Source organism: Eupeodes corollae, chromosome 2 (genome assembly GCF_945859685.1).
Source record: "Eupeodes corollae chromosome 2, idEupCoro1.1, whole genome shotgun sequence".
In the NCBI taxonomy this organism is placed as follows: domain Eukaryota; kingdom Metazoa; phylum Arthropoda; class Insecta; order Diptera; family Syrphidae; genus Eupeodes; species Eupeodes corollae.
In genome coordinates, this window is record NC_079148.1 from 42,408,573 (window position 1) to 42,425,831 (window position 17,259).

A 17,259-nucleotide genomic window follows, 5' to 3' on the forward strand; every position below is an offset into this window, starting at 1 on the left:
TAGAAGCTAGAGCCCAGTCCAAGTCAGATACAGAAAAGAAGTTCAGGCTTTTCCATTCCATCTCAGCGTATAGAACGTAAAAACATAAATAGCTACCAAAACAACAGTTATTCGGTGTGTTCCACTTAAATTCCTGTTTCCTATTATCTAACTTGCTACGCTAAGGAACAAAATGTAGTATATAGTATCGCTTGTGTTTTAATCCTAAGAACACAGCATAAAATGTGGTGCCAAGGCCTCTTCGTTTGGCTAAAGACAGGCTCTGGATCTTGTCTCTTGTTCTTGTGGCTGTGGAAACTGGCACTGGTACTAAAGTACTATATACAAACTAACACGCAACCAAAAGTCTCACAAAATAAATTTAATATTGAAGCACTTGTTGCATTAACTTCTTTACAAATAGTCCAAGATGCGAAGTTGGATTTGCAGATGGAAGATCATGTCAATTACAAACTTTGCAACATTTTTGTTGACTATTATACAAATCCCAGTCTGATTTTGTAATCGGCGTGAATCATATTTTATGTAAGAACTTTATATAATCTAAAGTCTAAACTAAAGCTTTAATTTCGAACATATGCAACAAGTTTTTCAACGACTCGTTCAAGGGAAATGGCAAATAGGGTTTTAAATTAGAGACAAATTATTTCTCAACTTAATTTGATAACAATGTTATTATGGACAGACAATTATTAAGCATATTTTAGACTTATTTAAATTGTCACTTAAATAATTATAAAACATTGGGTGCATTAAAAAATAGTAATGATGAGATATGTAGCAAATTCATTCTCGGATATCCTAAATAATAGTACCTTTTTTAAATTCTGTCCAATGTTGAAAATGTTCTTTTCAGTTGAACTGTTTGAGTTTTAGTTCAACTGAAAAAAATCCGATTAAGTCCTAAAAATGTGAGGATTTTGTTTTCTATAAGATATTATTATAGGAACTAAATTTTTAAAATTGTGCCAAAAATTTATAGTTTATTTCCAAGACTTTTGAAAGTTCGCATTGCTGGCCTAAAGAATACAAACATTATTCGTCCAATCGGGAAATTCGAGAAATCATTAAATTTTTAATAAAACTTTAATTTGTTTATAATTTTTTTAATGCTTGTGTCTAAGGTTGTAATCGACAATTTTCGTAGAATAAACTTGTAATGAATGTAAACAAAATTTTTAGTTTGTTAAATATAAATTTTTTGTTTTGACTTATAGCAAATATGTAACTTGAATTATTCTTAAATTCATACCAATTGGAAAATGTTATCAAATTCAACATCTACATATGTAAATTCTTTATTTACTTGCTTGAAATTGTTGTCAAAAAAATTCTTAATTTTTCGAAATCTCTTTCCGCATATTTTGATCTTTTTATCTGAGAGACATATTTCCAGGAAAATAGCGCTCCGTACCAAGTTAAATTTATTTGAGTCCAACGTAAAACCGGTATTGCTAGAAGGTTGCAAACTTCTGTCAACTGCTGTCTAGGTTACATCCTGAACATCCAGGGGCCACAAACCATATCTAACGATGAACTGTGGCTCAGGGCTTGGCAAACAAAAGCTGTTGACATCGCGCAGAGAAAGTGGCGCTGGATTGGCCATAAATTGAGGAAGCCAGACGACAACATATAGCAAAGCAGTACTTACAATGGAATCCTCAAGGTAGAAGGTGGCCTGGAAGGCCAAGAGAAGCATGTAGATCATCTGTCACGCTCGGTCCCAATACTTGGAGTCGTGGTCCTAGCTGAGGTTTCGTGCTAGGAATAGAGAGAGATGGAAGGAACTGGTTGCCGCCCTATGCTCCAGGAGGAGTTAAAGTGTTGCTACTAGCAGCCGAAAACGAAGAAGAGAAGATTCCAAACATAAGGAAACAGATTTACGAAAGTGCAAACAACCTGACTTAAAAACTATGGATTTAGATTTAAAGACATTGGACTGTTAAAAATTTGAATTTGACCAATTACACCGATGTATGTCAATAATTCCCCACAGGACATTAAGTATTTTTTAATCTTTTAATACTTTTTGAGATTAATAGTCCAAACATCCATAACTATAAACCTTTGCTAGATCAGTTCAAACTTATAATATCATTGTTATTTTTACATAAAGCGTTACTGCCCAAAATCTCATAATCATAGAAACAAACGTCAAATTACCCAGACAATTTTCTCAACCATTTGTTTAAGTGAAATTTGAGCCGAACAATCTATATTAGCAGCTTTATGCCATCTATTAAGGATACTATTACTTTTTAATTTAAAAGCATCCAAGTCCAAACCAACGCAAAATATACAGCGCTCAAAATATGGCACCTTGCCCCAAAACCTCACAAATACACATTGACGATACAAATACACATTGACTTTTTGAATTTGGGATTTATAATAATTACTTAGGGAATCTACATCTATATACGAGTATACATATGTAAATAAATTTTAAACAAAAAGAACGTCCTAGTTACTAATGTCGTCTTGTCCAAAAAAAATTAAAAATTTATAATTTTTAAATTTTGATTTTTCGGAACATTGTTTGGGCTTTGTGTCATTTATTTTTGGCACAACTACGCTCTTGATTTTTTTGTTTCTAATGTCTCCTTACCCAACGACACATAACCCTTATGATAAAACGACAAAAACCCCAAAAAGAGGAACTTCGTAAAAAACATCACTAAGAATATGTCACAAAGCCCAAATAAAATATCATATCACCCAAACCAGCTTTTAATGTGGTAACTCCCATATTTAGAAATGTCATAACTACCAAAATTTTGTATTTAGAAAATATTGTGAGTACCTAGTTGGGAAAAATATCGCAATAAACAAAAATTTTTTGTCAGAAATGTTGAAACACATGTCATCTTTTGTCATCTTCGGAACAACTAGTTTTTGATATTTATTTATTCTATATATTTATTGTAAACTTTCGAACAAAAATTAGGTGAATCTTTTTCGGAAATCTGTCAAAATTTTAACCAGGACCTAGTTCCATATAAACTTCAAACATTCCTATGTACAAGTTTTGAAAGATACCTATAGTTCTCATGCCAAATCCGGAAGACTAAGCATTTTGCTTGAAAAGAATATCTTTTGTAGAATTTGTCAATTATTGGTAAGTGTCTGTAAACATTTGCTATTCAAAAATAAATATAAATGTACTTAAGATGTCAATATCAGCTATGAGTAACCAATCTTCAAAAATAACTGTTATAAGTTCATACATGTGCTATTATCTTGAAGTAAAAACCCATCACGTCGTTTAAATTTCAAAGAACATGAATTTATTGCTAAGTCTATTAAATCCCATAGTTTACAGTTGAACTCTCAGATGATCTCTGTCATATTCTGATTGACACTAAAAATTATCGATCTGCGTACAAATTGGTGACGTTTAAATCGATAACATTAACAGAACAAACGCTACTTGTCGGGCTATTAACTTCAAAATAAAAGATCTAAGGAATTTATGGCAATTTACTTGTAACCATACTATAAACATCAAGTTCTGTCTGTCGTCGTTGGTCTGTCGGACGGTTAGTTAGTTGGTTGGTCGATTAAAATCGGAATGCGACTATCTTATGACCAAACATTCAAGACCGGTTGATTATAGTATGTAAGCGAAACGACAATAACAACAACATGTGCGGATATACCAAGAACGTTATATTCTCCAAAGAAATATTCATACAAAAACAACAACAATTGGTAAATAAACTACATATAGCCACAGGCCTCAGGTGGGGTAAAAGAACGGACATATACTCTCCAATCCAAGCTCTCTATAAAATTCATACCAAAAGAGACCAACATACTAAACAACCAACACGCTTCGATCTTAAACTATCTATAAAGCTAAAAACTAGTTAGATTTATATAGACTCCGTTTCTCTCTATTAACTTATGGCCAAAACGAATGAAAACTCCAAGATAAGTTTAATACCTGCTATAGCATCAGCGCTAACAACGACACGACAGTAAAATTATTGAAAACGTCTTACTGGGAGATTATTTAATACAAACACAACAACAACAAAAAAGAAAGAAAAACAACAAACCTGACCAAAAGTAGGTCAGAATTCAACGCACAGCTAGGTGAAGTTATATCTTTATGCAAATAAGAAAGATTCTTTAAATTCTATGAGTTGTCTTTATTTTTTATTTTTCATAAGATGGTTATTGGGTATAGCTTAAGGCTTTTACCTACATATACCCCCACAGATGTACTCAGAAGACGAGAGGTAATCGTTTTTTTAATGTAGGTACTATTTAAAAATTATTACACAGAAAAACGGAATATCTAATTGTAAAAAGTTGCTGAATGTAAATTTTCTATTTTCTAAAAGTGATTGAGCAGAATGTAAGTTTACGCAGTTGGAATCTATTAGCTTTTGGCTCTGACAGACTCATAAGCTTTATGTTATACTTCTCTTGTCTTTCTTTTCATTTTATATTGTTGTTGTTTTTTTAAGGAAAAAAAAAGAAATCGGCAACCTTGACGAAAGATGGCAATCCACAGGGCATAGTTTCTTATCTTACAATGCCTTTTGTAGTCGAGTCGTGTAAGTGAAATTTCCAAATGCAAGACTGCAAAATCTTTTGAATGAACGTTTTCCCTTTTGCTTGACTCGTTTTGTTTACGAGTCAAAACAGTGGGAACGATTATAAGCTAAAGTTTATTAAATTGAATGAGGCAACATATTTTTCATCTTCAACTTAGCTTTGAAATGTTAATATAACAGTGAAATTTCATAACAAAGGGATAAACAATCTGGAATTCAACTTAAACAGTTTATAGAGTTCTATGGCCCAATGACTTACAACTCTCAACTGTGTTCGAATAATGTTTTCGATTAAAGGGAACTATAGTGTTTATGTCAAATGCGAAGGTATACTTTGAGGATACAATTTTAAACAACGCTTGGAAATATTGTATCAATTCAATATCAGTTTCTTACCAAAGAATTCAAACATTTCGTTTCTTTGAAAAGAAGTTTAGGCTGAAATAAAGCAAGGTTGTGCAAAAAGTTTATGAAACTGGTATGTACGGACAAAAATGTGGCTCCCGTAGCTATTTGAGAGACATAAACTCGCCATCAATATCTACAGCTCAACATTTCTAGAATCAGCCTAGAGGGAATTCTCCAAATCAAACTCTGATTTTTAGTGTGCTTTCTTAACAAATAAAATTGCCAGATCCTCATTTGGATCTTGGGAAAGCCTTATTGGTTTGAGACAACGTTTGGGTCATCGTTGGGCGTTACAGAGCCATGTAAATGCACCATTTTTTACATGAATTTTGGGATCCTGTCTTTATAGACCTTTTGTATACAAAATTTTCATCTGCTATTTGAAACCAATGGGCTTTTTTGTGAAGACCATGAAAGACCGATTGTAAGCCACTAATCCGGACAAAATTCGGGAAAAAAAAGATTAAGGCCTAAAACCATCAACTAGTTTTAGAAAAGTTAAGTGACACTATGTGCTACTGCCTAGAGATTAGTTCTTCAACCGTACAACATAAATGCGGAGAAATGACCACTTCAACTGCTCCGTTCGCATGTGAACGATATCAAAATCTACATAAATAAGTGGGCCCCTTATATAAAAAGCCAGTTCATTTTTATTCGAGTCTTGCGTTTTCTGTATCATAGTTCTAATGTCAATTTGAAACAAAATCTTGAGTCCGACTTTTTACGAATCCATCTTGTAAGCTTTACCAAACGATTTTTTCCACACTAAAAGTTTTTCTATCCCACTATATAGGTATATGCGATACCTATGCAACTAACGACAACAGCTCGATGACGACGACGCGAAGAGCGACGTTGTTTTGCATTGCTGGTAGGGTACCTTAATGTTGCAGGTGCGCAAGCAAGTAAAGATACACTTGTGTTTAGTTGTTTCTAGTCACATTGAAGTAATCTAAAGAAAGCAAAACAAAAATAAAAAAGATACGTTAGTTGAATATTGTTCGTCATACCCTGATAGATTTGAGCGCGCTAACAGAGCTAGTGAATGCAATGCAGTGTGCATTTAATCTTGGTATAGGTTAAGATATAATATCTATCTTCTAAAGGTTTATACATATACACATACCTTCTCTAATAGAGAGTATTAAAGTTATTTGAGTTGCGTTTGAAGTTTCTTTCAAAATTACATTATATCAACATCAACGATGACGACGGACGATTGTCTTTCTTATAACATATTAGATACTTTTTCTTTAAACTGTAAAGTACTCGGATATAAAAATGTAAGAAAATAATGCTTAAATAAAGATAGTTCATTGATATTTTTGTTTGTATTTTGTTGATGTTAAAAAATCTAAGAAACAATAGGGAGTATCATTAACATATCGCAGAGTGTAGGTAATTTAGTTAAAGTTCCGATGTATAAGCACATTTGCGGTGGTAATTCGTCTAAATTACTATAATTCTCACCCACGGATGCGTATCGTAACGGAACATGTGGCTATACCAATCTATATTTAGTTTGGTTTTGCTGCTTACTAAGCTTATATTTCTATATAGATAGATAGTATATTTTATGTAAGATATTACGGACTTTTCATTTGAGTTGTGTTTGACCCTTTGTAATTGAGGCGTGGTATTAACAGACTGTCAATAATTTGTAAAGTGATTGCAAAATTATTATGTGAGCAAGTTAATCATGTTTTATTGAGTGGAGTACACAATTAACTTTTTAGGCAATAATTGCAACATGGTAATGGTTGATCTAAAAGATTAGCTTTATTGATCACAGCTTCTTAAATTAAAATAATTCGTATAGATTATGTGTATAATATGTTTGTACATATGAGAAAGTTCAATTTGTATCAATTCTTTCACTTATGCTGTGAATCAATAGGTCAGGTGAACTTTCTCTTGCAGTTCAAATATCTCAAAATTGGAAGGATGAAAGTAATGATGGAAGATGGAATACTTGACTCGGATTTATACAAACATAATAACTGTTAATACGACGTAGAATACGAGAAAATCTTATTAAACCTTTTATGTTGCTAAACGAGTTTTGAATGCGATTATGCAACTAATTGTCTAGTAATTGATTTGTGTTCTATGAGCAGAGGGGATTTTCGTTTTCGTTTATGAGACAAAAATTCTACACATCTAACTATCTGAATAATGACTTAAGTACAAGAACAGTGGGTTTAAAAATTAAAACGATAAGAAAATTCAAATCGAGTCCTGAGGCTATAGACATTTTAATAAATTATCAAATCCTTTAGGAAAGCGATCTAAAAACTAGATCCAAAAAGTGTTCATAAATATAAAATTTTATAGATCATAATTATGATGAGTATGATGAGAAATGGACAAATCTGGGGTTTCATCAAGACTATGCGCTATATCAGCAATATTCTTAGCTTAACAGCTCAAATCATTGCACCGATTATACAAAGGTCGGAAATGCTTCACGGCGATTCCAAAGTTCTTTGAAAACTTCAATGTGTTGTTGAAACGCGTTTCATTCCATTTTTAGCAATAACATAGTTTTTGCTTATAAAATGTCAAAACATTACAGTTTTAAGAGTGATAGTTGTCAAAATTAAAATTAATAATATCTTTTTTTTTTGAAAACTTAAAAAGAAAATAGTTAACTTCGATATTACATATTTTCAATTGAGCATTATTTTACGATTTTGCAAGATAATTGAAAAATTCTTAAGAATAAATAAATTAAAAAAAAAAATTATCTGTTCCAATTATTAATTACAACATTAAATTATTTTATGCTTTTATATGGTGCTACTTTGAAATTAATATTTGATGATAAACATTTTGCAATTTAAGATGACCAAAATAAAATGTTACATGCTGTTGCAATAATCAATATTAAATAGCTTGTACACGCGGTAAAAAGAAAACTTAAAGCATTTTTCTCTCTAATCAATAAAACCGTAATTGGTAAAATATAAAATTCTTAATTAAGACCTTATAAATACATAAATTGAATTAAGATCAACGGCCAGAGGATTGATCCATTTTTGGCTAAAAGCTTTTGTTGAAAATATATAGAAACTGAATAAAATTAAAATTCTTTAACCAAAAGAAACCTAAAAACATGATTCTACTTAGTTTATCCTCAATTAAAAGATGTTATTAGAAAATAAAAACATGCTGTTGACATAAATTATTATTGCACATCACAATAATCAGATGATTTATAATCAAAGTGGAACTTTAGACAAAAACTGTTTAATGTATGACCTCAAATGACAAGCAATTTATGCAAATTCCTCAAAACAATTAGAAGAACAAATGTCTATAAAATCGTCACACATTCCGTTAATCATCAAAACATTTTGAATTCATAATTTTCAAAGTTAAGCAGCGTTAAGCAATATCAATTCGTTATAATAAATCATATCTATAACAGAAAATTGTTCAACTTAAGGAATGATTTATACAATAACACATACCTACGCATATATAAAAAGAAAATATGTATTTATAAATTAACATATAAATTTAAGTTCATCGACTTGAATAGAAAAAACTTCACTTTTCAACCCTAATCGAATGAAAAACAAGCCAAGTATGCAAATCAAGTTCGGAGATCAGCTCTTTTGTTTGATAAAAATTCTTCGACTGTTTATAAATAATGAGAAAGAAATTATTACCGTTATTGGGTTAGATAAATACTTTTACTCTATACGCTATTTTTCTCTCAACAAATTACTAAATCTTTGGTGACATACGAGAAATTTATGCAAATGAATTACATATACCCCATCATAAGGTGTTTTATTTTATTATTTTATCGCACAGTAAAGCTTATTCTATTGCTTATCATCTGCATTTATCGTTATTTTCTTCCTCTTTTCTTTTTTATTCTCTTCTTCTTTATATTATTATTTTTTTTTTTTCAATTCTAATCTAAAGAAACATAAGTGAAGCACAAACACAATCTGATGTAAGAACGGTAGGCAAGGCATTCATGCAAGAAGTATAGTGTTACCAATTAGTGCGCACATTTAGAGTTCAATGTAAGTAAAGTATATATTGCAGATGAGAAAAGAGAAAGATAAAATAAAATAAAAAAGAACAACAAATGAGAGACAGAGAGAGATATAGAGGGAGATAAATAAAATATACAAGGTACCATATATTTATATAAAAATATTGCTGCACCTCAAATTACGTTTTGTATTTGTTGCTGCTCTGATTGAAATATGATACTGTTATAAAAAAGATACAGATGATGTATTTATGTGCACTTAGGATAGTCTATATGTATTGGCTAGTACATTAGTGCATATATATTCAATGTTAATGCCTAATGTTTGATGATATACACTACAGGTTATGGCATAGACTCAAATATTTTTAAGAAATTTTCTCAAGACTCTCTGGAAAATTATCGATTGAAAGAATATTCAGTTACCGTGTTGTGAAGATGTTGGGGCTAAGGAGTTTTTATATAATATTTGATAGTGACATCTGCAAGATGGTAAGAAAAAAGGAAATTTTATCTAGGCCAATTCTACGCCAACAAGAAACTTCAAGCTGTTTTGCATGCAAGACTTTTCCATAGAAAACTGGTAAAATTGATTTGATTTATGAAATTGGTCAAATATGGGACAAAATTATTAATGATTTTATTTTATTTTTGCAAAAATTCAAACACAAATATAATAAATAAGTGATAGATACCCAACGATTCATTTGATCTTTGATTTGTGTTGGTATTTCCGTGTTAGAAAGTTGAAAAATAAACAAAAGTAAGCAACTGTTAAAATGTTGAGTAATCATGACCTATCCTTGCAGCGAAGAGATTATTTTATGGGTTTCGCGTGAAACTTAGCTTTGTTAATAAAAAATTCTCAATAATATGTCTGACCTTCAATTTTGTTTCTTCTTGTTTTTTTTTTTTTAATTTATTTTCATCACCAATCTGCTCCACATTAAGGTACATATAAATGATGTAGTTTGATGAACCCAATAAATAAAATTTGTAATAAAATTTTGTGCAACTTTTTGGTTTAAACATTGCACATTGCGCAGCAGCTTGTTGAGCCAGTGGGACGAATAAATTGCATGAGTGCTGCAATGCGTGCAACAAATATTTTTTTTTGAATGTGATATTCAATTTAAATCACGTAGGTACATATTTTTTAACAGTGCAAACTTGAATTGAATTAAAATTGACTATAAGGAATATCTACCTAGTTAATGTTTTTCTTCAGATCGGTAGAAGGCATAATCGTAGATTTATACACATGATACATTCGTATGTCTTTCGTGACATGAGAGTATTTGCGCAATTCAAGGAAAACACAAATAACATAAAAAAAAAACAGCTTATGGATGAACAACAATATATGCAAAACAACAATAGTCTTCACTTTTAACTGTTTGTTACATTCCAAAAGATAGGCACGTTTTATAGGATGCGATTTTTTCAAATTGATAAACAAGGTTTTATGGAATTCACAAAAGTATTTTTGCATTAGAAGAAATACATAATCTAAGTTTGGAAATCTTACTTTAAATCGATGTGGGTATATTAAGTAGTTAGGGAATAGATCGATTATAGCCATATCGAACAAAGTTGCTAAGTTTTAAATCAAAACTTTAATAGAAAAATCGACTTAAATTATATTTCAATAAACGAATTGAAGAAAGAAAATATTCTTAAAAATTGTAAACTCAATTTAAAAAAAAAAATATTCTTTTTTTAAGTCTGGTGTTAAACTTAATAAATTCGAATGCATTTATCATTTAAAATTTTTAAATAAAGTTGCTAAGTTTTAAATCAAAACTTTAATAGAAAAATCGACTTAAATTATATTTCAATAAACGAATTGAAGAAAGAAAATATTCTTAAAAATTGTAAACTCAATTTAAAAAAAAAAATATTCTTTTTTTTAAGTCTGGTGTTAAACTTAATAAATTCGAATGCATTTATCATTTAAAATTTTTAAAATAATGTACATAAAAGTCTCAAGAGAGAGCATTATTTTGTAAATCGGTATTATGAACTGGGCTTATTAAAATATTGTAATCGGTCTGCTTTGTCGGATCGAAAATATGGCGTTCTTTGTCGCTTTAAAGTTATTAAAAAATTTAATTAATAATTGTTGTATTATTTTATTTTTATTTTACATATTATGACAAAATAAAAAATTGGTATTATTGAAACAAAATTCAACAATTTATTTTTATGTATAAACCAAAAGTTCTGAGAAAGAATATTTGTAAGCTCTATTTTTTATGAATAAGTAAAATATCTTAAAAACCAATGTGTAAAATGACAAATCCTGACGTAAAAAGGTGGTCAAGTTTTCCTAAAAATAAAAGTGACAGTTTTCTTCAGAAATAAGGAAAAACTAATACGAATTGATAAAAATGTATTTAAGACTCAAATATCTTGAAAACAAATGACTTCAAACTCCTTTTTTTCAAGCAAAATTTTGTTGTTAACGTTTGGTCAAATTTGAATCAATCCGACAACAGCTCAACATTCAATGAAGAATACTATTGAAAGTCTGTTAATAACCATTTTGTTTTCAGAAATATTGTCTGCATAAGGGCACTATCGGGCAGTTATTAGCGTTAGACACATCTATTTCTTGTTGCAAATAAGAGAGAGCCTCTGAAATCATGTTTATTGATTACTTTTGGCAAAAATCGAAGTAGCTACTCAATTAATCCAATTTGACATAATATGTCAAATTCCATATATCCATAATTTAGCTCAAGAGCTTTAGGAAAAATCTTTCACTACTTCGAGTGTTAAATTAAACAATTAATTCTGTAAATTCTGAAAGAACATATTATTGAAATTTAAACTCAAAAATCTTAAGTTTAGAGAGAACTACCTGAACCAGATCATGGAAAAGCAGAACACCGGGAGATATTTTATAATTGTGAGAACTATTAAAAGTATTAGTGTTTACAAATTTTAAAAACCAAAATTCTGAAAACAAACTTTTCCAAATCTTTTTAAAAAGTTTATCGCGTTAAAACTTTTTTTATATATTTAAAAAAAAATATATTAACAACTCGTTCAGGAGTACACCTATTAAAAATACGTTCCTTATTTTTTTTTTTCAAGTATCAAAAAGTTGATAGCTCAATTGACAGTTTAATTGTCTTAAGTACTTAGTACATAAAAAGACCTTTCCAATAAAAGGTTACACTTGGCATGGTTGGTTATTTAACTAGTTGTTACTTTTAAAGGTTTCATACTTTGAAATTGATAATTAAGAACTTAGTTTAAACTTAAAATAGACAAATGTACAAATTGGCAATGGAAAATGTCATAAGAGCGATATGGTGCTGTTGTCATACAAGTGGTTCCAATTTCATTAATATCCCAATTGCTATACAAAAAACATAACAAAACCTCTTATGAGAGAGCACTATATATTGCACAGCCCATAATAATGTTCAAAGAACCGTAATTTTAGTTTACATATTGATATAATTTGTTTTCTCTTTGATCACATAAATACGTTTAAAATTTTTTCAAAAATATATTCGATAATATTAAAACTTTGAATTTAGTACCTTTTATGCATCAGTAAAACGTCAACATAATGTTTTTCTTTGTCAGTTTATTCATTTTTTATATTTATATTTTCCCTTTCCATGAAACATTCAAAACAAACATATGTTTACACATAGATAGTTTCTACTTTACCATATTTCACTTAACTTATCATAAAAAGAAAAACAATCAAACGACGTCCCATCATCTTCAACATTGTTGAAAGAAATATTTTTGAGTTTTCTATTTGAAGAACTGTTTCAAAGAAAAACAAGAACTGAAATGATGCAATATTGTTTCAGTTCGGTAGAATGATGTTACTACATCATGCAATCATCATTGAACAAATGTTTCTATGAATACAAAAAAGTATTTTGTATATTGAATTTTGTACTGACTGAAATAAGTTTAAAGTCTACATTTCACCAGCACTCCACAGGTGCATGCAATATAAAATTATATTTTCCTGGTTCTTGTTCATTGACCCTCTATACAACTTTACAATTCAAGCCCTTACACAATACTTTATACATCAGACTCTGTCAGTCTATAAAAAAAAATAATAAACAAGACTGTTAAAGTACATAAACATAATGCTCCCATCATAACTTCTTATTTATCTTCTTGTTTTCTTAACACATCTTCTCCGATTCTGGGTTAATTGCTTAAAGGTTATAATATAAAGTTTTTTCGCACTCGCACTTACCACTACTGTTTACACCAACAATTGTATAGTATCCCAATATAAAAATTGCTATAAGTGCATTCGAATACACTTTACTAGCCATGTTGCAGCTTAAATGTACTACTGTCTTCAGCAGCATGCGTTTTCTACTTAGTAGATATCCAACAAAAATCCACACTTTTCTACACCACAAAGAAGCTAAATGAATGAATATGAATTTTAGGTCACCAGCTGCAAAAACTAAACACACTCGAACACACACTATATTCGAACACTTTTCATCTGTCACATGAAATTACGAGCATTTTTTGACAAAACCGTCACCGTCACCGTCGACGTTGTTGTAGCAATCGTCTTCGTCGTCGTCGTTAAACAACAAACTTTCTTTACAAAAAAAATGTAAGCCAGGTCTAGCAGCGGCAACCAGCAACACCACAGAAATATGTATAAAAATAAAAATGTGCTCAAGCCTCTCCTATAAAGAGGTCCCACAAGTAATATTATTTAAATTAAAAATTTTTGTTTGGTTCGTGAGTTAAACTTTCTAAGCAATTATTTTGCTTTCGATTTTTTCTCTCGATCTTATGCTCAAGGCAGAACAGAATTATTGAAATGATGACTAAATATTGATGTGACTTCCACAGGGATGTCCTTGCAGTCGACCTCGATCCCAGAAAGGACTTCAAAATCAAAAGGTGTGTTGTGTTATGAGACGCGCGCGATCAGTTGGAAAAGACACAATATCTCTCGTCGTCGGTTTCTCTCTTACTAGATGGAAAAGTATCTACACAACAGCGTTGTTGTCAGCAAAGATACACATTTAACATCCGCACCGGATTGATTTCTACGAGCAACTAACTCGATGGTATCGTACGGCTAAAGTTTTGATCGCTAAGGAAGTCTTAGGCTTTCATGCAACCAGGCATGACTATACTGTGACTAAGTCTTGAAACTCGAAAGTTGGAAAATGAACGTCCACCGCACAGCCGCTGCAGACTCAGTCTCAGACTCAGAGCTTGGCTTTGGATATAGAAGAAGGTACGAGTAATAACAACAATATAACGAATGAGCGGCAAGACGTAAAGCAATTTTTAGTAGTTTGGCCAAATCAAAAGTGGAGGGAAAAGCCTTTCGGTCTTTCAGTTTTTCAGTGTTTCAGTCTTTTAGGTCTTACACAGTCTTTCGTACCTGTTGTAATTTTTGGTCTTGTTGTGTGTTGATTTCTTCTTGGCTTGTCAATGAATTTCCGTAGAGCTGGCACAGTGCCGAGTTCATTGGTTGTTGCTTCTTCTTGTCTTCATGACACCATATCTAGAGGCACATTTTCGGCTCAATTGAAGAAATTTGATCGCAAGCATTGAAGAAGCAGCACTACGATGGTTAATGAGGAATTTTGGCTATCTTGTTGAGTGCAATTAGCGATTTAACTAACTCAGCTCTATACAAAACCAAAGTGATGTAGGGAATAAATTAAATTTTAATGCGTTCATGATTGAGTGCTTAGTTTGTCAACTTCTTCAAAACAATCATACAAACAAAAAGAAGAATGTCATTTTAAATTTTTAGAAAATATAATTAAGATTGATCTTTTGTATTTTGAAAACAATTTTCTCAGAAGAGCTAGGAAAAAGTTGGTAAATGAAAGTTTTTTTTTGACTGAAGGTACTAAATTTTCTACAATGGTTTTTGTTTTATTTGACAAGAAATTAATTATTATTTATTGTGTATTGTGTGTTTTGGATTGGACGTTTGAACTTATAACATAATTATTTGTAAAGAAATTCAAACAAAATTCGTAAAAGAGTTTTAAAATATATAAAAGGGTATCACTCTTCCGTCATTTTTCGAGTTAGAAGTTGGTAACACAAAAAAACAAATAATATTATTTGCACCCCAAGAGCTTGAGGTTATCTAACTGAAACGTTAAAAAAACGTCTTAACTTTTAATTTTCAAGATAATTTTTGAAAATAATACTTCAAAGAACTGTAAGCGTAAAATTTATTTATTAAAATTAGTCACACTTTTTTCCTTAGATCAAAGAAGTTTCTTAGGCCCAATTTTTCAATGTGAGATTATCCTAGTTTCAGAGTTGACTCATGAAAAAAAATGTTCAGTCTCTCATAAGCTTGTACTTAACTCTGAGTTAACTCTTAAAATTTGGTGAGTTAACTCTGGTTTAAATATACAAATGTTTTTGACAGATACTAAAGTTGAAATATAGAAGATATTTGTATTTCTTTTTCAGGAATGAATAGTTTTTTGTTATATTCAGACTCCGACCTGAACGATGGAGATTTATACAAAATTTTAAGTTTAACACTTTTGAGAAGAAAAATTTAGTTTTTTTGAAGAAAAAAAATGAATTTCGTTTGTTCGTTATGAATAATAAAAAAATAAAACAACAAATAATGGTAAAAAAACAACGTCTGTTAGCTGTCAACCAAAACGTCAAAATCTATCAAATTCGGTAGTTTTTTAACAACTGAATGGATGACTTTTTCGTGATACAAAATTATAATACATTTGATTTGGTTAGCATTAAAATACCACTGAAAAACTTGTTTGTGAGTTCACTCTGAATTCATGATTAGCTTGCTCTGGGTATAATTCGGAGTTAACTCAGCACTAATGGCTTTTTCAATAAGAGGTTTCATTTTGATTTTGTAAAGAAACCAATCGATGGAGCAATGGAAAACTTTATAAGCCAAATGGCTGCTGCAGTTGCAGCACCATATAATACTTATCAAATTTTTCTTGATCAATTTCTACATTTATAATTGTTTGTCCTTTATAACTTCATGGAATTCCAACTTTAAGACTTCTCAATTATGGAACATAGGCATAGGTAGTATCTCTTAAAGCTTAAAACCAAATTTATTAAATTAAATCTAGTATTTTCATGATCTTCATGATCGTAGATTTTGAACGTCATTTTATTAAAATTAAACAAAATGAAAAAAATACATTATGCAATTTTTAAGAAGCTTTAACTTTAATGATACCCACCTAATTTTCGTTATGAAATATTTACAGACAAACATGAATATACATATGTACATATGTACTTATGTATGCAAACATAATAATAATAAAACAAAACTCTTTTTAATTTTATTTTTTTTTGTATTACGGTTAAGGTGATAAGAGTACATAAAACATATAATAAAAAGCGAAATAATGTCAAATGACTTTTTGATGACAGGAAAGAAAGTTGCTGTTGAGGTTTTTTGCATATTCATATGTAGGTGCAATAGATTATTATAAATAATTATCTTAAGTTAATTACATCACAGGAAAATGTGTCATTTCTTCCTCAATGTTTAAGGCTATGTTATGGTTTGTATTGCCTTGGATTTTAATTTTATTATCATTCATAGAAGTGGAAAAAATTTAATGGATTGAACTATAAAATTGTTTTCTTACTACTAAAATATATTAAAGAATTTGGTTTTGGTATAAGATACAAGATATACTAGTAAACCATTTACAAACATTGTTCAGTTATTTTAAATTTGGAACAAAAATGTTATGGATGTAAACCTTGTTATTCAATTGATAAGTTAAACATTCACAAATAGAAATGAGAAAACAAGAAGATACAAACAAAATGCAAAATAATATGAACAAGTGCCATAGTAAAGAATTTTCTTGTTTTCGTTTCTTTTTTAACAAAATGATACATACTGATTTTGTTTCTAATTGAAAATAATTGTAAAATACTGAAGGAATAAACCTCTGTCAAACGAATCAACTTTAAAATTTTAACACCTTAAATTTTAAAAAACAGTAAGAAAATTAAAAAGAACAACCTTAAGGTTGTGGCGATTTTTTAAAACCAATCAAATTTACAAATAAAATGCACAACTGGACTACATGAACTTGCTCGTGTATCCGAAGAGTTATAATTTAAGATTTATAGCTTGTCTTGAAAAACTTGAATGCCATATGATTTATAAAAAAAAATAGACTGGAATGCGACCCACACTGGTAACTTGCTTTAAAATTTGTAGGTTCTCCTGTTGTATTAAAAAAGTTGACAGTTGAATTATTC

General features: G+C 30.0%; 1 protein-coding gene across 1 annotated transcript in view; it reads right to left on the minus strand.

Annotated features, from left to right (window-relative positions):
• The window catches only part of LOC129946887 (uncharacterized), a 64,655-nt gene extending 50,523 nt beyond the window's left edge, over positions 1-14,132 (minus strand). The window contains exon 1 of the mRNA XM_056057255.1: positions 13,229-14,132. Coding sequence (XP_055913230.1) covers positions 13,229-13,346 — 118 coding nt within the window. The 5' untranslated portion in view covers positions 13,347-14,132. The remainder of the gene's footprint in view (positions 1-13,228) is intronic.
• Between the last annotated feature and the right edge of the window lie 3,127 nt (positions 14,133-17,259).